Source organism: Salvelinus alpinus, chromosome 2, assembly GCF_045679555.1.
Source record: "Salvelinus alpinus chromosome 2, SLU_Salpinus.1, whole genome shotgun sequence".
NCBI lineage: Eukaryota > Metazoa > Chordata > Actinopteri > Salmoniformes > Salmonidae > Salvelinus > Salvelinus alpinus.
Window position 1 is genome coordinate 90,225,543 of NC_092087.1, and position 22,969 is coordinate 90,248,511.

The 22,969-nt window shown below is 48.7% G+C and overlaps 9 protein-coding genes across 9 annotated transcripts; all 9 read right to left on the bottom strand.

Annotated features, from left to right (window-relative positions):
* Positions 1 to 4,914: 4,914 nt before the first annotated feature.
* On the bottom strand, positions 4,915 to 5,558 carry LOC139568158 (histone H3-like). Its single transcript, XM_071389898.1, has one exon. It carries the CDS (start codon positions 5,521 to 5,523, stop codon positions 4,963 to 4,965), a length of 561 nt encoding a protein of 186 aa, XP_071245999.1. The 5' UTR covers positions 5,524 to 5,558; the 3' UTR covers positions 4,915 to 4,962.
* A 212-nt stretch (positions 5,559 to 5,770) lies between these two features.
* Positions 5,771 to 18,561, bottom strand: LOC139541608 (uncharacterized). The gene is made up of 2 exons (XM_071346430.1): positions 18,082 to 18,561; positions 5,771 to 6,396 (listed from the first exon to the last, which is right to left on the bottom strand). Exons 1-2 carry the CDS (start codon positions 18,465 to 18,467, stop codon positions 5,829 to 5,831), a joined length of 954 nt encoding a protein of 317 aa, XP_071202531.1. The 5' UTR covers positions 18,468 to 18,561; the 3' UTR covers positions 5,771 to 5,828.
* Positions 6,772 to 7,869, bottom strand: LOC139568151 (histone H1). The gene has a single exon (XM_071389892.1). The coding sequence runs from the start codon at positions 7,489 to 7,491 to the stop codon at positions 6,868 to 6,870; it is 624 nt and encodes a 207-aa protein (XP_071245993.1). The 5' UTR covers positions 7,492 to 7,869; the 3' UTR covers positions 6,772 to 6,867.
* LOC139568163 (histone H2B-like) lies at positions 8,611 to 9,541 on the bottom strand. Its single transcript, XM_071389903.1, has one exon. It carries the CDS (start codon positions 9,336 to 9,338, stop codon positions 8,820 to 8,822), a length of 519 nt encoding a protein of 172 aa, XP_071246004.1. The 5' UTR covers positions 9,339 to 9,541; the 3' UTR covers positions 8,611 to 8,819.
* LOC139568169 (histone H4) lies at positions 9,778 to 10,463 on the bottom strand. The gene has a single exon (XM_071389908.1). The coding sequence runs from the start codon at positions 10,149 to 10,151 to the stop codon at positions 9,840 to 9,842; it is 312 nt and encodes a 103-aa protein (XP_071246009.1). The 5' UTR covers positions 10,152 to 10,463; the 3' UTR covers positions 9,778 to 9,839.
* Positions 17,167 to 17,810, bottom strand: LOC139568159 (histone H3-like). Its single transcript, XM_071389899.1, has one exon. The coding sequence runs from the start codon at positions 17,773 to 17,775 to the stop codon at positions 17,215 to 17,217; it is 561 nt and encodes a 186-aa protein (XP_071246000.1). The 5' UTR covers positions 17,776 to 17,810; the 3' UTR covers positions 17,167 to 17,214.
* Positions 18,562 to 19,023: 462 nt separating the features above from the next.
* LOC139568150 (histone H1) lies at positions 19,024 to 20,121 on the bottom strand. Its single transcript, XM_071389891.1, has one exon. It carries the CDS (start codon positions 19,741 to 19,743, stop codon positions 19,120 to 19,122), a length of 624 nt encoding a protein of 207 aa, XP_071245992.1. The 5' UTR covers positions 19,744 to 20,121; the 3' UTR covers positions 19,024 to 19,119.
* Positions 20,122 to 20,864: 743 nt separating this feature from the next.
* On the bottom strand, positions 20,865 to 21,795 carry LOC139568162 (histone H2B-like). The gene has a single exon (XM_071389902.1). It carries the CDS (start codon positions 21,590 to 21,592, stop codon positions 21,074 to 21,076), a length of 519 nt encoding a protein of 172 aa, XP_071246003.1. The 5' UTR covers positions 21,593 to 21,795; the 3' UTR covers positions 20,865 to 21,073.
* A 236-nt stretch (positions 21,796 to 22,031) lies between these two features.
* Positions 22,032 to 22,717, bottom strand: LOC139568170 (histone H4). The gene has a single exon (XM_071389909.1). It carries the CDS (start codon positions 22,403 to 22,405, stop codon positions 22,094 to 22,096), a length of 312 nt encoding a protein of 103 aa, XP_071246010.1. The 5' UTR covers positions 22,406 to 22,717; the 3' UTR covers positions 22,032 to 22,093.
* Between the last annotated feature and the right edge of the window lie 252 nt (positions 22,718 to 22,969).

Genomic DNA, 22,969 nt, shown 5'->3' on the forward strand with positions numbered 1-22,969 from the left:
CTACAGAGCAACATCATAGGACTGGGAGTGAACCGTACTCTGTCCGCGGACATGCTCGGGGCCTTGTGTTCAACAGCAGGTTAGACTCTGTCCCTTGTTCCCTTCAACTGCTTGCATTTCCCTATTATCAACAGTGCAGATACTTCACATGTAGAGTACAACAACAAATAACACAGGGCCTGTTACCACACCCTATAGGCTAGGACTTTCACTTGGACCACAGTGACATCGGTAGTAAGTCGGCCGCAGCGTAACTGACGGGGACATCAAGGGGAAATGGAAGGGGGACACACACTGAGGAAAACTCCTACCGACATACAATCTATTGTAATTACCCATTCGATCCAAATCTAATTTGCCACATACACGTGTTTAGTACGGAAATGCTTGTGTTACTAGCTCCAACAGCACAGTCACATCAAACAAGTAAGATCTAACCATGTCCCAGGATTCCACACAATACACCCAAATCTAACAAAAGGGATCGAATGACAATACATCAATATCTGGACGAGCAATGTCACACCGGCATAGACTAACATACCTAACGATAGAATACTGTATATCCGTATGACAAGAGCTCCGCATGATGAAAGTGACTGGTGTTCCATTAATCAAGTGGCCAGTGATTTCTAACACAAACACACACCTCACCACGTTGCAAGACAGGAATGAAGACATGATTCAGGCGAGATGCAATGTTGACACTCTATGCTTCATTTAGGAGCTCAAATGAATAGGTCAACACATATAGATAGGGAGGCACTGACCAGAAGTCATGTTGCCAACACTGCCTTTCAATTCATTCAGTCTGCTCATCATTCAAGCCACATAGAGAGGGATCTTTGCACCACCTGCTGGATCAGAAGTGCTACTGACAATGGCACACAGAGCGAGCATTTATCCCTCGACCTGATGCAATTTGCACAAGTATGTGGTCCAAAAAACCACTAACTACAACAGATCATCAAATAGGCAGAGGTTCAACACATTAAATAGAACATGTTCTCCTAGCTCACGTGAGCATTGCATTGTGGAAAACAATGACTTTAGAAGAGCGTGTCTTGAAATGTGAAGCGTGTATTTGTAGATCAATCACAGAATAGGTTTGGTGAAAAAGTAACCGTACGTCACTATGACTTCATTTGACTGCTCTTAAATCATATTCACTTGCACATTTTCTGCTGCTTTGTCTCCTGCAGATTTGGAACACAACGTCATGTGGATGTATGTTTCTCAACTGTCAAAGGAGGGTAAATTACATAGTACCGCTTTATTAAAAAACGGATTGCTACTTTTCTCTCTAGCCTAGTGCACTCTTTATCTGTAGGCAGCTGCAAAAAAAAGGTCCACATGCCATTATATCATATAGCCTATAGGTCAACTTTTTCTCCAGGACTACGTCTTACACCAATGCACCCCGACAAAGGTTTTGTTGCAGTGACCAGGGAAAGAACGTGGCCGGAATTAACTGGATGATTCTGTGACCAATTACAGGAGGGGGTCTGTTGGATGAGGGGTGTACTGAACTGTGCCTATAGCATGTCACACATCCCTCCAACGGGAAATTGGCCTTGGCAAATGGCCAGAGGCGCTGTCCTTTCCAGCACCACGGAGCTCCGCTATTACCTGTGTGGTGAGTGAAGATGCAGCAGAGGCGCGCTGTCTGTCCATTCAAACGTGCTGAATACAGCAACGCATGCGCAGAGATTTCCTGTTTGCTTCCTGATTTTGGCCAAAGGTTCGCCTCCACTTTTAGCCTGTGCCATGCGTCTGACTATAGTACATTATCCCTTTGCATTCAACGGGTTATGTCGTTTTACCACCTCTTTTGATCTACGTTATTTGTATTCGCCGGGTGCTTTATAGGCCCATCACTTTAGCTGTGTGAATTCTGCATTTAACTGGCAGCCTGTATTTAGGGCCTTTACTGGGTCTTATCATTTGGTGAAGCTGTCAAGGGGTTTCGATTCCTGAGCAAATCTTCTTTCGCCTAGGTGATTTAGCTACACTGTAAAAAAAGGATGTGGCAGCCTAGTAGATAGTGGCAGCCCAACAAACACAAAAACCAACTAACAAATACAGTCATTCAAGTACGGTCTACATCGGTGCACTCAAAAGAACACACGAAGACTAAATCTCACTTCAGAAGTCGACTTCTAATCTATGCATATGATCATCGAATATTATGCACTTCTGAGGCATTTACTTCCTTATCAAGTCTATGCAGCAATGCAGCGCTGGTGATTGCAATTCTGTAATTGGTCAATTAATAATAGGACTAATCATTGCAGCTGCTTGTGTCCTGTTTCGTAACAGCTGTTTTGCAAGGCCTTGATGATTACATCTTTTCATTCCTGCTGTCCCGATAGCTTTTCTCTCAATTAACAAAGGAGGAACAATGGGTACGTAATAGGATTAGTCAGAGATATCATTTCTTTGCCTCAATACCTTGGTCAGTCGCATGAGTTATGGGGTGCACATGTTTTCGATTTTTTTGAAATGGGGATTTTCACTAAGTCATTGACACACTCTAGCATGTTACATTCCAACAGCTATTGGATTCGAAAAAGTACCACTTGGGGACCCGAGGACCGAGTTTGGGAAACGCTGGCCTGAAGATCAAATACCACTACGATGTGCTCACAAGTTGGCAGTAGCCGCGTTTAACCACTAGATGGCCTCCGTGCTCCACGGTAAAGTTTTCCCCTCTGCACGAGTCTCAGCAGCACTGCAATATGGGACTTTCAAAGTCTGCTGGCATGCTATGTTGTTCTTAGCTACGTAGTGACCATTTTTGCGACTCTTTGCCCTATGACATTACTATCACTCATTACTGCAGGTGTATTTTCCCCTCCTTTGTAAAAACCTTTCACTCTTCTACTCTAGGCATACATACATACATGTGGTCACATCACTCTCTCTTTAGCAGATCATATCGCAGCTACAATTACGCAAAGGCAAACGTGCAATACGTCGCTTTTCTTTCGATGTCACCTTTATTTAACTAGTCACGTCAGTTAAGAACCAACTCTTATTTGCAATCACGGCCGGTTGTGATACAGCCTGGAATCGAACCACGGTCTGTAGTGACTCGAGAGCAGGGAACGCGACGTGTTAGTCAACAACATACATGGTGGGAAATGGAACAAGTGTGCCTTTTTGACGGAAATATGGAGGTGTTTGGGGGATTTTGGAGATCAGGTCATCGTTTATGCGCATGTCTTGAAATGTGAAGCGTGTATTTGTAGATGAATCACAGAATAGGTTAGGGGAAAAAGTAACTGTACGTCACATTTGACTGCTCTTAAATCATATTCACTTGCACATTTTCTGCTGCTTTGTCTCCTGCAGATATGGAACACAACGTTATGTGAATGTATGTTTCTCAAGTGTCAAATGAGGGAAAAAACGTGGCCGATTCTGTCACCAATGTTGGATGAGGGCTGTACTGAACTGTGCCTATAGCATGTCACAAATCACTCCAACGGGAAATAGGCCTTGGCAAATGTCCTTTTCAGCACCACGGAGCTCCGCTATTACCTGTCTCGTGAGTGCTGGATACAGCAACGCATGCGCAGAGATGTCCTGTCTGCTTCCTGATTTGCCCAAAGGTTCGCCTCCACTTTTTGCCTGTGCCATGCGTCTGACTATAGTACATTATCCCTTTGGATTGATGCCTTTGCATTCAACGGGTAATGTCGTTTTCCCACCTCTTTTGACCTGCGTTCTTTTGTATTCGCCGGGTGCTTTATAGGCCTATCACTTTAGCTGTGTGATTTCGGCATTTAACTGGCAGCCTGTATTTAGGGCCTTTACTGGGTCTTCTTATCATTTGTTTCGATTCCGGAGCAAATCTTCTTGCGCGTAGGTGATTTTGCTACACTTTTGCTACACTCTACATCGGTGCACTCAACATTGACATACATTCGAAACAAAGCACACATGAAGACTACATCTCACTTCAGAAGTCGACTTCTAATCTATGCACTTCTGAGGCATTTACTTCCTTATCAAGTCTATGCAGCAATGCAGCGCTGGTGATTGCAATTATGGAATTGGTCAACTAATAATAGGACTAATCATTGCAGCTGCTTGTGTCCTGTTTCGTAACAGCTGTTTTGCAAGCCCTTGATGATTACATCTTTTCATTCCTGCTGTCCCGATAGCTTTTCTCTTAAGGGATCACTGATGTAGTCTAAAGGAGGAACAATGGGTATGTAATAGGATTAGTCAGAGATATCATTGTTGGGTCAATACCTTAGTCAGTCGCATGAATTATGGGGTGCACATGTTTTTGTGTTTTTTTTCAACGGTCACATGGCACAGCAAAGAGGGAATGGGGTTTTTCACTAAGTCATTGACACACTCTAGCATGTTACATTCCAACAGCTATTGGATTCGAAAAAGTACCACTTGGGGACCGAGTTTGGGAAACGCTGGCCTGAAGATCAAATACCACTACGATGTTGGCACTTGCCGCGTTTAACCACTAGATGGCCTCCGTGCTCCACGGTAAAGTTTTCCCCTCTGCACGAGTCTCTCAGCAGCACTGCAATACGGGACTTTCATCAAAGTCTGGTGGCATGCTAATGTTTTTCGTAGCTACGTAGTGACCAATTTTGCCACTCTTTGCCCTATGTCATTACTGCTAGTGTATTTTCCCCTCCTTTGTAAAACCTTTTGACTCTAGGCATACATACATACATCACTCTCTTTAGCAGATCATATCGCAGCTACAATTACGCAAAGTAACACGTGCAATACGTCGCTTTTCTTTCGATGTTAAGAACCAGCGCTTATTTGCACTCACGGCCGGCTGTGATACAGCCTGGAATCGAACCACGGTCTGTACGTCGACAACATACATGGTGGGAAATGGAACAATTGTGCCTTTTTGACGAAAATATGGAGGTGGCTCTTAAAAGAGCCTTTGGGGGATTTTGGAGATCAGGTCATCGTTTAAGCGCGCTCTCCGCGAATACGACGGGCCAGCTGGATGTCCTTGGGCATGATGGTCACCCTCTTGGCGTGGATGGCGCACAGGTTGGTGTCCTCGAACAGGCCGACCAGGTAAGCCTCGCTAGCCTCCTGCAGGGCCATCACGGCGGAACTCTGGAAGCGCAGGTCGGTCTTGAAGTCCTGGGCAATTTCTCTCACCAGGCGCTGGAAGGGCAGTTTACGGATCAGCAGCTCAGTGGACTTCTGGTAACGACGGATCTCTCGCAGAGCCACGGTGCCGGGCCTGTAACGGTGAGGTTTCTTCACGCCGCCGGTGGCCGGGGCGCTCTTGCGCGCAGCCTTGGTGGCGAGCTGCTTCCTGGGTGCTTTACCACCGGTGGATTTGCGAGCGGTTTGCTTGGTTCTGGCCATGGCGCTAGCTAGATTCCTTCTTTCACAGTCGGAGTATAGCCTCCAAATGCCTATGTGAAGTTTATAAAGCCGGCAGCGGCGTCTGCTGATTGGACACCTTCTACGCACCACTCTGATTGGCCCGTTGCGGAGGCCTCCTCCGGCGCCCATTGGACGGGAGGCTGGGCCTCTCCCTGCCGCCCCAAAATGCAACCCCCACCCTCGCGCGCTTAGCTCTTTTGTTAGGGCCGACACTTTACGCGCGTTCATATTACGCGCATTAATATAATAGTCACCGTGCAAACTTAGTCGCCTAGTAGGTGTTATTGTTCATTCAACGCCTCATGTGGGCACTTGATACGGTGCCGTGTATGTGGCATATAAAAGGACACTTTGCGCTTTTGCTGAGCTAGGTGGTTGGCTCTTAAAAGAGCCTTTGGGGGTTGAGTAGTCAAGTGGCAGCCGCAGTAGCGATTTTACTTGGCTTTGACGGCCTTCTCAGTCTTCTTGGGGAGCAGCACTGCCTGGATGTTGGGTAGCACACCACCCTGAGCGATGGTCACGCCGCCAAGCAGTTTGTTCAGCTCCTCGTCGTTACGGACAGCCAGCTGCAGGTGACGGGGGATGATACGGGTCTTCTTGTTGTCACGGGCAGCGTTGCCGGCCAACTCCAGGATCTCAGCAGTCAGGTACTCGAGCACTGCGGCCAGGTACACTGGTGCGCCAGCGCCCACACGCTCGGCGTAGTTGCCTTTGCGCAGCAGCCTGTGCACTCGGCCCACGGGGAACTGGAGTCCGGCACGGGATGAACGTGTCTTTGCCTTCGCCCTGGCCTTGCCTCCGGTTTTGCCTCTTCCGCTCATATTGCTAGCTTTTAGGATGTCACAGAAAGTCTGAATGAGCCGCTGGCCACCTCGAGAGCCATATTTATACCTCGCCACAAGAGGCACCGATTGGCCACCGGGCCGGTGTGGCCTTATCCAATTGGAGTGAGGGACAGACAGACAGTCAGCCCTAAGCCCGCCCTCACCCACCCGCAGGCAGCTGAGTGAGAAGGGCTAGGCTACTCTGTTTCCCTCCGAATTTGTGACAAATCAAATCAGTCAAATCATCCAAATGGGAAACACTTACGCTATAGTATTAACATGGGTCGGATGATGATTAACACATCACAGCAGCCTGCCTCCTCTCCAATTTGAATTATTAATGGCAATTCTAAAACTTCACAACATTGGCTGGTGCTGCACTCTTGAGTGACAATTGTACGCCATTTTGCCACTCGATTATTATTATTGTTATTATATACCTCTCCCTATCGCTCTCTCCGGGCAGCACACACCCAGAGTGGGAAAATGTGGTGCGTAAAAGTAGCCTGGTGTGCTTGTCATTTCATTTCTTTTGCACGACAGCTACAACATGGAATGACATGCGCTTTTATGGAAAGAGGTGGGTGGCTCTTAAAAGAGCCTTTTGTGGTAACAACATGTGTCGAGTCGAACACCGTTTGGAATAGGTTTACTTCTTCTTGGGGGCTGCCTTTCTGGCCTTGGCTGCCTTGGGCTTGGCGGCTTTGGGCTTCGCTGCCTTGGTAGCCTTTTTGGGGCTCTTGGCCGCCTTCTTGGCCGCCGCGGCGGGCTTCTTCACTTTCTTTGGGCTCTTGGCGACCTTTTTGGGTGTAGCGGGCTTCTTGGCCTTCTTGGGGGACTTCTTTGCGGCGACGGCCTTCTTGGCTGCTACCTTCTTGGGCTTCTTCGCCGCGGCGGGCTTCTTGGCGGCCACCTTCTTTGCTTTGGGGGCTGCGGCTTTCTTGGCGGGCTTCTTTGCCTCCACGGCTTTCTTGTTGAGCTTGAAGGAGCCGGAGGCACCTGTGCCCTTGGTCTGGACCAGGGTGCCCTTGGTGACGAGGCTCTTGACGGCGATCTTGACGCGGGAGTTGTTCTTCTCCACGTCGTAGCCACCTGCAGCCAGACTCTTCTTGAGCGCGGCCAGGGACACGCCGCTCCTCTCCTTGGAGGCGGACACCGCCTTGACGATGAGCTCGCCTACGCTGGGTCCCGCTTTCTTGGCCTTGGCCGCTGCCTTCTTCTTGGGTGCCTTGGCCGGCGCGGCGGCGGCGGGTGCTGGTGCGACTTCTGCCATGGTCCGGTAAACACACACGCTTACTGAACACTACGGTAGTCTGTGAGGAGGAGTACTTTGCTGTAGACGCTGCTCTGCGCTATTGAAGCTCCACACCGTGCAGGGGGCTGGCCTTAAACGCGACATGAGAACCATGTAGACTCAAGCCACCCAGCTCGACTTCTCCCGGCTGGCCAAATGCTCTTTCACTTGTGTTTTCTGGTCGCCAATATCGGTCCAAAAGTCACCGACGGAGCCGTGTTTTTGGCCCAAAAGCGAACGGCCCAGCGAGCAGACTTGTCTCCGTTCAGAATAAAGTCATGTGGGCTGCAGAAGCCCCGTGCATTTTGTTGCGACTCGCTCAAAACCTCACCGTTCGACTGTCGGCTGGAGCTGCGCGCACTGCTTTTCCTGTGCTATTTGTCTCCTAAATGGCCTAAAAGTGCATCCGATTGCGAGCACCATTGATTGTGTAATGAGCCGAGATGTCTGGCAAGGGAATCAGATGGTTTGGCGTCCCCTGATGTGGTCCTTGGTGTTTTAAAGGAGAGCTCTTTTGGGCACCTTAAAACACATGCACTTGTGAGGCCTGGCCGAGACTAGTGTTGTACTCCAACTTTCAACTTGTATTCGTCATGTGTCCAGGACGCACACGATATACACTGCTTACTTGCCCCGTGTGTGTGTGATGTTGTATTAGTGCTTTTGCTGGATTTGGAGCCTCCTATTTGGACACAGTGTGTGTGTGTGTGTTTCCTGTGTCTTTTTTTGCCGATAGGTAGGCAGATAGGTAGTCTCTCTCTCTCTCTCTCTCTGTCTGTCTACTAATCAATGTATCAATGCTTGACTCCGCAGCGTGACTCGACTGGTGCCGGTCTTTGTGTCTGTGGGTCTTGGTGTCTGGCCGGCGCTATGGAGGCTGGCGCCCCATGTGGGCCTGATATAGGGCTAGAGAGTAGAGTGTCTCTCTCTCTCTCTCTCTCTGTAGCTAGTGCATGCATGCATGTGAGTGAGTGGAACAAGGGCTGTATAGATCAATATTTGTAGTGTCCCCACCCCCACTCTAGTCCTTGGAGCACTAGTGGAATCCCACTCCCTTTGTCTACTGGCATGTGCACAATCATCATCTTTTCATTCTAGTTCCACTTATCAAACATATTTTATTGCATAGACTTATTCCACAACAATTTTTTTTTTTTAACCTCTAACCGGTTTAGCATGTTTTGCAGACCAATAAAAAAACACAGCCTAGCTACACATTCATTTGTGATGGATTTGCCTTTTTCACTGACTGGGTGGGTGGCTCTTAAAAGAGCCTTTGGGTTAGTACAGCACTCCAAATGGGCTGTTTACTTGGAGCTGGTGTATTTGGTCACGGCCTTGGTGCCCTCGGACACCGCGTGCTTGGCCAGCTCTCCGGGGAGCAGCAGGCGCACCGCGGTCTGGATCTCCCTGGAGGTGATGGTGGAACGCTTGTTGTAGTGGGCCAGGCGAGAGGACTCTCCGGCGATACGCTCGAAGATGTCGTTCACGAACGAGTTCATGATTCCCATGGCCTTGGAGGAGATGCCGGTGTCGGGGTGGACCTGCTTCAGTACTTTGTACACGTAAATTGCATAGCTCTCCTTCCTCGACTTTCGGCGCTTCTTGCCGCCTTTCCCTGCGGTCTTGGTGACGGCTTTCTTGGAGCCCTTCTTGGGCGCGGACTTTGCTGGCTCGGGCATGATGCTGATGCTTCGAATGAGGGGCTGGACTGCGCTTTCCTCTCTTATGAAGAGGAAGCTAAGCAAATTCAGCGGCCGTGGACACACCCCTGCTTTCTCATAGGCGCCCCTGCTTTCATTTGCCCAGTGGAGCCGAGCGCGCATAAGAGCCTTCCACTCAGAGGCTGGCTCCCTAAACAAAGACCTGTGCGCCCTACCTCCCCCAATTCCATCGCCTATGTTTTTTTACTGGTGGGGAAAATGTGTGTTTCAAAAGGGGGACGTAAATGCATATCCTACAACCTTTGCACCCCCTTTTTGGACTTAGTAGGGCTGTCGGCTTTAGCTTCTGAATCTGTCCTTCTGCCCTTGAACAGGCAGTTCACCCACTGTTCCTATGCCGTCATTGAAAATTAGATTATGTTCTTAACTGACTTGCCTAGTTAAATAAAGGTCTAATAAATTAATTAAAGGTTGGGTGCCGTCGAAATACGACTGTTTCTACACTGAACATAAGAGTCCTGTCATCAACACTCCCTGTCCACTCGAGAGTGGTTCATGGTTTCCTATAACTATGGAATTGGCCTTTTTCAAGCGGATGTGGGTGGCTCTTAAAAGAGCCTTTTGGGTTCAAGTCGGGATGTAGACGTTCAGAAGACAGTGTGTTTAACCGCCGAAACCGTACAGGGTGCGTCCCTGGCGTTTCAGAGCGTAGACCACGTCCATGGCGGTTACGGTCTTCCTCTTGGCGTGCTCGGTGTAGGTGACGGCGTCACGGATCACGTTCTCCAGGAACACCTTCAGGACACCGCGGGTCTCCTCGTAGATCAGGCCGGAGATACGCTTCACGCCGCCACGGCGAGCCAGACGGCGGATAGCGGGCTTGGTGATTCCCTGGATGTTATCGCGGAGAACCTTGCGATGACGCTTGGCGCCTCCCTTTCCGAGTCCCTTGCCGCCTTTGCCTCTTCCAGACATGATGTGTTCGCTAGTGGAGTTCAAGTGAATAAGTGACGTCCGCGATACGTGGTGTGCTGTTATTATCTGCAGTTGGTGGACCTGATTGAAGCCAGTGGCACAGAAAGCGCGCGCTTTTGCCTGGCCTCTGTTGCAAAGGGATCGGCGCTCGTTCTAGGGAACGAGGGAGGAGCGATAGGGGTTCTGCCAAGAAGAAATGAAAGCAAGTCAAACTGGGTAATCGACTAGTACTCTATGTTCCACAGTAGTTGAATCAGCTGTGCCTCTCCAGGGCTACAACAAAAATGTCTACTGGTAGGCTACTCTACCCCTGGAGTTGGAAAACACTGATTTAGTAGGATTCAACCCACTGCAGTTTCTCCCCCCCCCCCAATAGAGACAGCCCTAAAGAAGTCGAATAGAGGTCCCAGTTAGAAAGGACAAAGGAAGGTGACTCTTCCACACACCTAATAACAAGTACTAACACACCAAACCTTCATGCCATAATTGAGACACCGTTATAGACCACGGGGAAACAAATACACATGGAATGCCATAAAGCTAAAAGGGGCTCATAATGTCACCTCATCGGTCATTTTGCTATTGAAGGCCATGTAATATAACATCAATCTTCTTTTTTCTTCCCTACACAGGATCCGGCCTGACGGTCAGGGAGCCAAGAGGACCCGAGGTGCCGATGGGAAGGGTGGTGATACCTCTGTAAGGTGAAACGGCAGTAAAACATTCCTCAGACACCCACACACACACACAATGAAGGGATAGTTTTCCTATTCGTACAGAGGTGTGCAAATATTGTATTGGACTTGTGTTCACAAACCAATAACAAATCGTCTTATTATGGAATGAGTGGATCATTTATAGGCCAGATAGCACTATGGCCGTCAAATGAACGCCACAGAAGGAGGGCCCGTCTCAACAGGTCATTTCAAAAGGACACGTACTGGCAATTGATCAATCGGTGCCGTTTATTCACATCTCAAATGTGAATAGCTTTCATCTTACTACTTATTGTTGCCGTAATTGTCTCTTACTTGTACTTACTGGCTGCCGGGCCTCGGTTTAGTACATCGAGGAACAGAGGTTGCCTTTTAGGATACAGCTAGTGTCACAAAGTCACTTTGTCATAGCAGGTTAGGAGAAACAGGCTCAGTTAAAAAAAATGTTTTTAACCTTTATTGAACCAGGAAGGCCTCGTAGATATTAAAATCTCTTTTTCAAGAGCGTCCTGGCCAAGTTAGGCAGCACCGAGTCATTACAACAATTACAGACAGACAACATGAAAAACTACAAGTCATCTAGTAAAAACCATTGAATTCACAAGAGTATAACAAAATCAAAAACAGCAGGTCAGGGAATCAGCCTCAAAATCCTTCATCGGTGATTGAAAAACACCAATCGGGACAAGTTCTTCCAGTTTCAAATGATTTTGTAAGCTGTTCCGAGACGATGGCGCAGAGTACATAAAAGACCTTATACCAAATTCGGTTCAGACATTTGGAACAGTTAGCGGGATAAAGTCCAGCGAACGAAGAGAGTACCCACCACATTTCTGAACAATAAAAATGGCCAAATAAAAAGGTAGTAAAGCCAAAATGGCTTGGTCAATAAAAGTATACCAGAAGGCCAGCCAACCCTGGTATACAAAGTGCAGTGGGGCGTAAGTGTTTTTGCAGTTTAAAATACATCTCAAAGTGCCATGGTAAAGAGTGTCAATTGATCTCAAACACCGAGCGGAAGCATTCGTATATCAAATATCCCCATAGTCTAGTAAAGGCAGAAATGTAGCTTAGAAGAAGGGTTAGGCTTACCCTAAATGTCACTTCCCGTCGTACTTGTACTCCGTGTACGCACGACCGACTTACAAGTCATCGCACAGAGAGCACACGCACTGTCTGGAAGACCGCACCGGACTGAATTGGAATCCCTCAAACGGCACACTAACTGCATTCCGCTTTATGATGTCACAGTCAGGCCCTCGGACCACTGGTCCTCAACATTCTCAAACACCTTGGATACCGAAGCCAAACATTCTCCATTCACTCACATTCACAATTCAACCAGGGAGAAGGCTGCCAGGAATTGGATGCTGAAAAAAGCTCACCTACAGAGCAACATCATAGGACTGGGAGTGAACCGTACTCTGTCCGCGGACATGCTCGGGGCCTTGTGTTCAACAGCAGGTTAGACTCTGTCCCTTGTTCCCTTCAACTGCTTGCATTTCCCTATTATCAACAGTGCAGATACTTCACATGTAGAGTACAACAACAAATAACACAGGGCCTGTTACCACACCCTATAGGCTAGGACTTTCACTTGGACCACAGTGACATCGGTAGTAAGTCGGCCGCAGCGTAACTGACGGGGACATCAAGGGGAAATGGAAGGGGGACACACACTGAGGAAAACTCCTACCGACATACAATCTATTGTAATTACCCATTCGATCCAAATCTAATTTGCCACATACACGTGTTTAGTACGGAAATGCTTGTGTTACTAGCTCCAACAGCACAGTCACATCAAACAAGTAAGATCTAACCATGTCCCAGGATTCCACACAATACACCCAAATCTAACAAAAGGGATCGAATGACAATACATCAATATCTGGACGAGCAATGTCACACCGGCATAGACTAACATACCTAACGATAGAATACTGTATATCCGTATGACAAGAGCTCCGCATGATGAAAGTGACTGGTGTTCCATTAATCAAGTGGCCAGTGATTTCTAACACAAACACACACCTCACCACGTTGCAAGACAGGAATGAAGACATGATTCAGGCGAGATGCAATGTTGACACTCTATGCTTCATTTAGGAGCTCAAATGAATAGGTCAACACATATAGATAGGGAGGCACTGACCAGAAGTCATGTTGCCAACACTGCCTTTCAATTCATTCAGTCTGCTCATCATTCAAGCCACATAGAGAGGGATCTTTGCACCACCTGCTGGATCAGAAGTGCTACTGACAATGGCACACAGAGCGAGCATTTATCCCTCGACCTGATGCAATTTGCACAAGTATGTGGTCCAAAAAACCACTAACTACAACAGATCATCAAATAGGCAGAGGTTCAACACATTAAATAGAACATGTTCTCCTAGCTCACGTGAGCATTGCATTGTGGAAAACAATGACTTTAGAAGAGCGTGTCTTGAAATGTGAAGCGTGTATTTGTAGATCAATCACAGAATAGGTTTGGTGAAAAAGTAACCGTACGTCACTATGACTTCATTTGACTGCTCTTAAATCATATTCACTTGCACATTTTCTGCTGCTTTGTCTCCTGCAGATTTGGAACACAACGTCATGTGGATGTATGTTTCTCAACTGTCAAAGGAGGGTAAATTACATAGTACCGCTTTATTAAAAAACGGATTGCTACTTTTCTCTCTAGCCTAGTGCACTCTTTATCTGTAGGCAGCTGCAAAAAAAAGGTCCACATGCCATTATATCATATAGCCTATAGGTCAACTTTTTCTCCAGGACTACGTCTTACACCAATGCACCCCGACAAAGGTTTTGTTGCAGTGACCAGGGAAAGAACGTGGCCGGAATTAACTGGATGATTCTGTGACCAATTACAGGAGGGGGTCTGTTGGATGAGGGGTGTACTGAACTGTGCCTATAGCATGTCACACATCCCTCCAACGGGAAATTGGCCTTGGCAAATGGCCAGAGGCGCTGTCCTTTCCAGCACCACGGAGCTCCGCTATTACCTGTGTGGTGAGTGAAGATGCAGCAGAGGCGCGCTGTCTGTCCATTCAAACGTGCTGAATACAGCAACGCATGCGCAGAGATTTCCTGTTTGCTTCCTGATTTTGGCCAAAGGTTCGCCTCCACTTTTAGCCTGTGCCATGCGTCTGACTATAGTACATTATCCCTTTGCATTCAACGGGTTATGTCGTTTTACCACCTCTTTTGATCTACGTTATTTGTATTCGCCGGGTGCTTTATAGGCCCATCACTTTAGCTGTGTGAATTCTGCATTTAACTGGCAGCCTGTATTTAGGGCCTTTACTGGGTCTTATCATTTGGTGAAGCTGTCAAGGGGTTTCGATTCCTGAGCAAATCTTCTTTCGCCTAGGTGATTTAGCTACACTGTAAAAAAAGGATGTGGCAGCCTAGTAGATAGTGGCAGCCCAACAAACACAAAAACCAACTAACAAATACAGTCATTCAAGTACGGTCTACATCGGTGCACTCAAAAGAACACACGAAGACTAAATCTCACTTCAGAAGTCGACTTCTAATCTATGCATATGATCATCGAATATTATGCACTTCTGAGGCATTTACTTCCTTATCAAGTCTATGCAGCAATGCAGCGCTGGTGATTGCAATTCTGTAATTGGTCAATTAATAATAGGACTAATCATTGCAGCTGCTTGTGTCCTGTTTCGTAACAGCTGTTTTGCAAGGCCTTGATGATTACATCTTTTCATTCCTGCTGTCCCGATAGCTTTTCTCTCAATTAACAAAGGAGGAACAATGGGTACGTAATAGGATTAGTCAGAGATATCATTTCTTTGCCTCAATACCTTGGTCAGTCGCATGAGTTATGGGGTGCACATGTTTTCGATTTTTTTGAAATGGGGATTTTCACTAAGTCATTGACACACTCTAGCATGTTACATTCCAACAGCTATTGGATTCGAAAAAGTACCACTTGGGGACCCGAGGACCGAGTTTGGGAAACGCTGGCCTGAAGATCAAATACCACTACGATGTGCTCACAAGTTGGCAGTAGCCGCGTTTAACCACTAGATGGCCTCCGTGCTCCACGGTAAAGTTTTCCCCTCTGCACGAGTCTCAGCAGCACTGCAATATGGGACTTTCAAAGTCTGCTGGCATGCTATGTTGTTCTTAGCTACGTAGTGACCATTTTTGCGACTCTTTGCCCTATGACATTACTATCACTCATTACTGCAGGTGTATTTTCCCCTCCTTTGTAAAAACCTTTCACTCTTCTACTCTAGGCATACATACATACATGTGGTCACATCACTCTCTCTTTAGCAGATCATATCGCAGCTACAATTACGCAAAGGCAAACGTGCAATACGTCGCTTTTCTTTCGATGTCACCTTTATTTAACTAGTCACGTCAGTTAAGAACCAACTCTTATTTGCAATCACGGCCGGTTGTGATACAGCCTGGAATCGAACCACGGTCTGTAGTGACTCGAGAGCAGGGAACGCGACGTGTTAGTCAACAACATACATGGTGGGAAATGGAACAAGTGTGCCTTTTTGACGGAAATATGGAGGTGTTTGGGGGATTTTGGAGATCAGGTCATCGTTTATGCGCATGTCTTGAAATGTGAAGCGTGTATTTGTAGATGAATCACAGAATAGGTTAGGGGAAAAAGTAACTGTACGTCACATTTGACTGCTCTTAAATCATATTCACTTGCACATTTTCTGCTGCTTTGTCTCCTGCAGATATGGAACACAACGTTATGTGAATGTATGTTTCTCAAGTGTCAAATGAGGGAAAAAACGTGGCCGATTCTGTCACCAATGTTGGATGAGGGCTGTACTGAACTGTGCCTATAGCATGTCACAAATCACTCCAACGGGAAATAGGCCTTGGCAAATGTCCTTTTCAGCACCACGGAGCTCCGCTATTACCTGTCTCGTGAGTGCTGGATACAGCAACGCATGCGCAGAGATGTCCTGTCTGCTTCCTGATTTGCCCAAAGGTTCGCCTCCACTTTTTGCCTGTGCCATGCGTCTGACTATAGTACATTATCCCTTTGGATTGATGCCTTTGCATTCAACGGGTAATGTCGTTTTCCCACCTCTTTTGACCTGCGTTCTTTTGTATTCGCCGGGTGCTTTATAGGCCTATCACTTTAGCTGTGTGATTTCGGCATTTAACTGGCAGCCTGTATTTAGGGCCTTTACTGGGTCTTCTTATCATTTGTTTCGATTCCGGAGCAAATCTTCTTGCGCGTAGGTGATTTTGCTACACTTTTGCTACACTCTACATCGGTGCACTCAACATTGACATACATTCGAAACAAAGCACACATGAAGACTACATCTCACTTCAGAAGTCGACTTCTAATCTATGCACTTCTGAGGCATTTACTTCCTTATCAAGTCTATGCAGCAATGCAGCGCTGGTGATTGCAATTATGGAATTGGTCAACTAATAATAGGACTAATCATTGCAGCTGCTTGTGTCCTGTTTCGTAACAGCTGTTTTGCAAGCCCTTGATGATTACATCTTTTCATTCCTGCTGTCCCGATAGCTTTTCTCTTAAGGGATCACTGATGTAGTCTAAAGGAGGAACAATGGGTATGTAATAGGATTAGTCAGAGATATCATTGTTGGGTCAATACCTTAGTCAGTCGCATGAATTATGGGGTGCACATGTTTTTGTGTTTTTTTTCAACGGTCACATGGCACAGCAAAGAGGGAATGGGGTTTTTCACTAAGTCATTGACACACTCTAGCATGTTACATTCCAACAGCTATTGGATTCGAAAAAGTACCACTTGGGGACCGAGTTTGGGAAACGCTGGCCTGAAGATCAAATACCACTACGATGTTGGCACTTGCCGCGTTTAACCACTAGATGGCCTCCGTGCTCCACGGTAAAGTTTTCCCCTCTGCACGAGTCTCTCAGCAGCACTGCAATACGGGACTTTCATCAAAGTCTGGTGGCATGCTAATGTTTTTCGTAGCTACGTAGTGACCAATTTTGCCACTCTTTGCCCTATGTCATTACTGCTAGTGTATTTTCCCCTCCTTTGTAAAACCTTTTGACTCTAGGCATACATACATACATCACTCTCTTTAGCAGATCATATCGCAGCTACAATTACGCAAAGTAACACGTGCAATACGTCGCTTTTCTTTCGATGTTAAGAACCAGCGCTTATTTGCACTCACGGCCGGCTGTGATACAGCCTGGAATCGAACCACGGTCTGTACGTCGACAACATACATGGTGGGAAATGGAACAATTGTGCCTTTTTGACGAAAATATGGAGGTGGCTCTTAAAAGAGCCTTTGGGGGATTTTGGAGATCAGGTCATCGTTTAAGCGCGCTCTCCGCGAATACGACGGGCCAGCTGGATGTCCTTGGGCATGATGGTCACCCTCTTGGCGTGGATGGCGCACAGGTTGGTGTCCTCGAACAGGCCGACCAGGTAAGCCTCGCTAGCCTCCTGCAGGGCCATCACGGCGGAACTCTGGAAGCGCAGGTCGGTCTTGAAGTCCTGGGCAATTTCTCTCACCAGGCGCTGGAAGGGCAGTTTACGGATCAGCAGCTCAGTGGACTTCTGGTAACGACGGATCTCTCGCAGAGCCACGGTGCCGGGCCTGTAACGGTGAGGTTTCTTCACGCCGCCGGTGGCCGGGGCGCTCTTGCGCGCAGCCTTGGTGGCGAGCTGCTTCCTGGGTGCTTTACCACCGGTGGATTTGCGAGCGGTTTGCTTGGTTCTGGCCATGGCGCTAGCTAGATTCCTTCTTTCACAGTCGGAGTATAGCCTCCAAATGCCTATGTGAAGTTTATAAAGCCGGCAGCGGCGTCTGCTGATTGGACACCTTCTACGCACCACTCTGATTGGCCCGTTGCGGAGGCCTCCTCCGGCGCCCATTGGACGGGAGGCTGGGCCTCTCCCTGCCGCCCCAAAATGCAACCCCCACCCTCGCGCGCTTAGCTCTTTTGTTAGGGCCGACACTTTACGCGCGTTCATATTACGCGCATTAATATAATAGTCACCGTGCAAACTTAGTCGCCTAGTAGGTGTTATTGTTCATTCAACGCCTCATGTGGGCACTTGATACGGTGCCGTGTATGTGGCATATAAAAGGACACTTTGCGCTTTTGCTGAGCTAGGTGGTTGGCTCTTAAAAGAGCCTTTGGGGGTTGAGTAGTCAAGTGGCAGCCGCAGTAGCGATTTTACTTGGCTTTGACGGCCTTCTCAGTCTTCTTGGGGAGCAGCACTGCCTGGATGTTGGGTAGCACACCACCCTGAGCGATGGTCACGCCGCCAAGCAGTTTGTTCAGCTCCTCGTCGTTACGGACAGCCAGCTGCAGGTGACGGGGGATGATACGGGTCTTCTTGTTGTCACGGGCAGCGTTGCCGGCCAACTCCAGGATCTCAGCAGTCAGGTACTCGAGCACTGCGGCCAGGTACACTGGTGCGCCAGCGCCCACACGCTCGGCGTAGTTGCCTTTGCGCAGCAGCCTGTGCACTCGGCCCACGGGGAACTGGAGTCCGGCACGGGATGAACGTGTCTTTGCCTTCGCCCTGGCCTTGCCTCCGGTTTTGCCTCTTCCGCTCATATTGCTAGCTTTTAGGATGTCACAGAAAGTCTGAATGAGCCGCTGGCCACCTCGAGAGCCATATTTATACCTCGCCACAAGAGGCACCGATTGGCCACCGGGCCGGTGTGGCCTTATCCAATTGGAGTGAGGGACAGACAGACAGTCAGCCCTAAGCCCGCCCTCACCCACCCGCAGGCAGCTGAGTGAGAAGGGCTAGGCTACTCTGTTTCCCTCCGAATTTGTGACAAATCAAATCAGTCAAATCATCCAAATGGGAAACACTTACGCTATAGTATTAACATGGGTCGGATGATGATTAACACATCACAGCAGCCTGCCTCCTCTCCAATTTGAATTATTAATGGCAATTCTAAAACTTCACAACATTGGCTGGTGCTGCACTCTTGAGTGACAATTGTACGCCATTTTGCCACTCGATTATTATTATTGTTATTATATACCTCTCCCTATCGCTCTCTCCGGGCAGCACACACCCAGAGTGGGAAAATGTGGTGCGTAAAAGTAGCCTGGTGTGCTTGTCATTTCATTTCTTTTGCACGACAGCTACAACATGGAATGACATGCGCTTTTATGGAAAGAGGTGGGTGGCTCTTAAAAGAGCCTTTTGTGGTAACAACATGTGTCGAGTCGAACACCGTTTGGAATAGGTTTACTTCTTCTTGGGGGCTGCCTTTCTGGCCTTGGCTGCCTTGGGCTTGGCGGCTTTGGGCTTCGCTGCCTTGGTAGCCTTTTTGGGGCTCTTGGCCGCCTTCTTGGCCGCCGCGGCGGGCTTCTTCACTTTCTTTGGGCTCTTGGCGACCTTTTTGGGTGTAGCGGGCTTCTTGGCCTTCTTGGGGGACTTCTTTGCGGCGACGGCCTTCTTGGCTGCTACCTTCTTGGGCTTCTTCGCCGCGGCGGGCTTCTTGGCGGCCACCTTCTTTGCTTTGGGGGCTGCGGCTTTCTTGGCGGGCTTCTTTGCCTCCACGGCTTTCTTGTTGAGCTTGAAGGAGCCGGAGGCACCTGTGCCCTTGGTCTGGACCAGGGTGCCCTTGGTGACGAGGCTCTTGACGGCGATCTTGACGCGGGAGTTGTTCTTCTCCACGTCGTAGCCACCTGCAGCCAGACTCTTCTTGAGCGCGGCCAGGGACACGCCGCTCCTCTCCTTGGAGGCGGACACCGCCTTGACGATGAGCTCGCCTACGCTGGGTCCCGCTTTCTTGGCCTTGGCCGCTGCCTTCTTCTTGGGTGCCTTGGCCGGCGCGGCGGCGGCGGGTGCTGGTGCGACTTCTGCCATGGTCCGGTAAACACACACGCTTACTGAACACTACGGTAGTCTGTGAGGAGGAGTACTTTGCTGTAGACGCTGCTCTGCGCTATTGAAGCTCCACACCGTGCAGGGGGCTGGCCTTAAACGCGACATGAGAACCATGTAGACTCAAGCCACCCAGCTCGACTTCTCCCGGCTGGCCAAATGCTCTTTCACTTGTGTTTTCTGGTCGCCAATATCGGTCCAAAAGTCACCGACGGAGCCGTGTTTTTGGCCCAAAAGCGAACGGCCCAGCGAGCAGACTTGTCTCCGTTCAGAATAAAGTCATGTGGGCTGCAGAAGCCCCGTGCATTTTGTTGCGACTCGCTCAAAACCTCACCGTTCGACTGTCGGCTGGAGCTGCGCGCACTGCTTTTCCTGTGCTATTTGTCTCCTAAATGGCCTAAAAGTGCATCCGATTGCGAGCACCATTGATTGTGTAATGAGCCGAGATGTCTGGCAAGGGAATCAGATGGTTTGGCGTCCCCTGATGTGGTCCTTGGTGTTTTAAAGGAGAGCTCTTTTGGGCACCTTAAAACACATGCACTTGTGAGGCCTGGCCGAGACTAGTGTTGTACTCCAACTTTCAACTTGTATTCGTCATGTGTCCAGGACGCACACGATATACACTGCTTACTTGCCCCGTGTGTGTGTGATGTTGTATTAGTGCTTTTGCTGGATTTGGAGCCTCCTATTTGGACACAGTGTGTGTGTGTGTGTTTCCTGTGTCTTTTTTTGCCGATAGGTAGGCAGATAGGTAGTCTCTCTCTCTCTCTCTCTCTCTGTCTGTCTACTAATCAATGTATCAATGCTTGACTCCGCAGCGTGACTCGACTGGTGCCGGTCTTTGTGTCTGTGGGTCTTGGTGTCTGGCCGGCGCTATGGAGGCTGGCGCCCCATGTGGGCCTGATATAGGGCTAGAGAGTAGAGTGTCTCTCTCTCTCTCTCTCTCTGTAGCTAGTGCATGCATGCATGTGAGTGAGTGGAACAAGGGCTGTATAGATCAATATTTGTAGTGTCCCCACCCCCACTCTAGTCCTTGGAGCACTAGTGGAATCCCACTCCCTTTGTCTACTGGCATGTGCACAATCATCATCTTTTCATTCTAGTTCCACTTATCAAACATATTTTATTGCATAGACTTATTCCACAACAATTTTTTTTTTTTAACCTCTAACCGGTTTAGCATGTTTTGCAGACCAATAAAAAAACACAGCCTAGCTACACATTCATTTGTGATGGATTTGCCTTTTTCACTGACTGGGTGGGTGGCTCTTAAAAGAGCCTTTGGGTTAGTACAGCACTCCAAATGGGCTGTTTACTTGGAGCTGGTGTATTTGGTCACGGCCTTGGTGCCCTCGGACACCGCGTGCTTGGCCAGCTCTCCGGGGAGCAGCAGGCGCACCGCGGTCTGGATCTCCCTGGAGGTGATGGTGGAACGCTTGTTGTAGTGGGCCAGGCGAGAGGACTCTCCGGCGATACGCTCGAAGATGTCGTTCACGAACGAGTTCATGATTCCCATGGCCTTGGAGGAGATGCCGGTGTCGGGGTGGACCTGCTTCAGTACTTTGTACACGTAAATTGCATAGCTCTCCTTCCTCGACTTTCGGCGCTTCTTGCCGCCTTTCCCTGCGGTCTTGGTGACGGCTTTCTTGGAGCCCTTCTTGGGCGCGGACTTTGCTGGCTCGGGCATGATGCTGATGCTTCGAATGAGGGGCTGGACTGCGCTTTCCTCTCTTATGAAGAGGAAGCTAAGCAAATTCAGCGGCCGTGGACACACCCCTGCTTTCTCATAGGCGCCCCTGCTTTCATTTGCCCAGTGGAGCCGAGCGCGCATAAGAGCCTTCCACTCAGAGGCTGGCTCCCTAAACAAAGACCTGTGCGCCCTACCTCCCCCAATTCCATCGCCTATGTTTTTTTACTGGTGGGGAAAATGTGTGTTTCAAAAGGGGGACGTAAATGCATATCCTACAACCTTTGCACCCCCTTTTTGGACTTAGTAGGGCTGTCGGCTTTAGCTTCTGAATCTGTCCTTCTGCCCTTGAACAGGCAGTTCACCCACTGTTCCTATGCCGTCATTGAAAATTAGATTATGTTCTTAACTGACTTGCCTAGTTAAATAAAGGTCTAATAAATTAATTAAAGGTTGGGTGCCGTCGAAATACGACTGTTTCTACACTGAACATAAGAGTCCTGTCATCAACACTCCCTGTCCACTCGAGAGTGGTTCATGGTTTCCTATAACTATGGAATTGGCCTTTTTCAAGCGGATGTGGGTGGCTCTTAAAAGAGCCTTTTGGGTTCAAGTCGGGATGTAGACGTTCAGAAGACAGTGTGTTTAACCGCCGAAACCGTACAGGGTGCGTCCCTGGCGTTTCAGAGCGTAGACCACGTCCATGGCGGTTACGGTCTTCCTCTTGGCGTGCTCGGTGTAGGTGACGGCGTCACGGATCACGTTCTCCAGGAACACCTTCAGGACACCGCGGGTCTCCTCGTAGATCAGGCCGGAGATACGCTTCACGCCGCCACGGCGAGCCAGACGGCGGATAGCGGGCTTGGTGATTCCCTGGATGTTATCGCGGAGAACCTTGCGATGACGCTTGGCGCCTCCCTTTCCGAGTCCCTTGCCGCCTTTGCCTCTTCCAGACATGATGTGTTCGCTAGTGGAGTTCAAGTGAATAAGTGACGTCCGCGATACGTGGTGTGCTGTTATTATCTGCAGTTGGTGGACCTGATTGAAGCCAGTGGCACAGAAAGCGCGCGCTTTTGCCTGGCCTCTGTTGCAAAGGGATCGGCGCTCGTTCTAGGGAACGAGGGAGGAGCGATAGGGGTTCTGCCAAGAAGAAATGAAAGCAAGTCAAACTGGGTAATCGACTAGTACTCTATGTTCCACAGTAGTTGAATCAGCTGTGCCTCTCCAGGGCTACAACAAAAATGTCTACTGGTAGGCTACTCTACCCCTGGAGTTGGAAAACACTGATTTAGTAGGATTCAACCCACTGCAGTTTCTCCCCCCCCCCCAATAGAGACAGCCCTAAAGAAGTCGAATAGAGGTCCCAGTTAGAAAGGACAAAGGAAGGTGACTCTTCCACACACCTAATAACAAGTACTAACACACCAAACCTTCATGCCATAATTGAGACACCGTTATAGACCACGGGGAAACAAATACACATGGAATGCCATAAAGCTAAAAGGGGCTCATAATGTCACC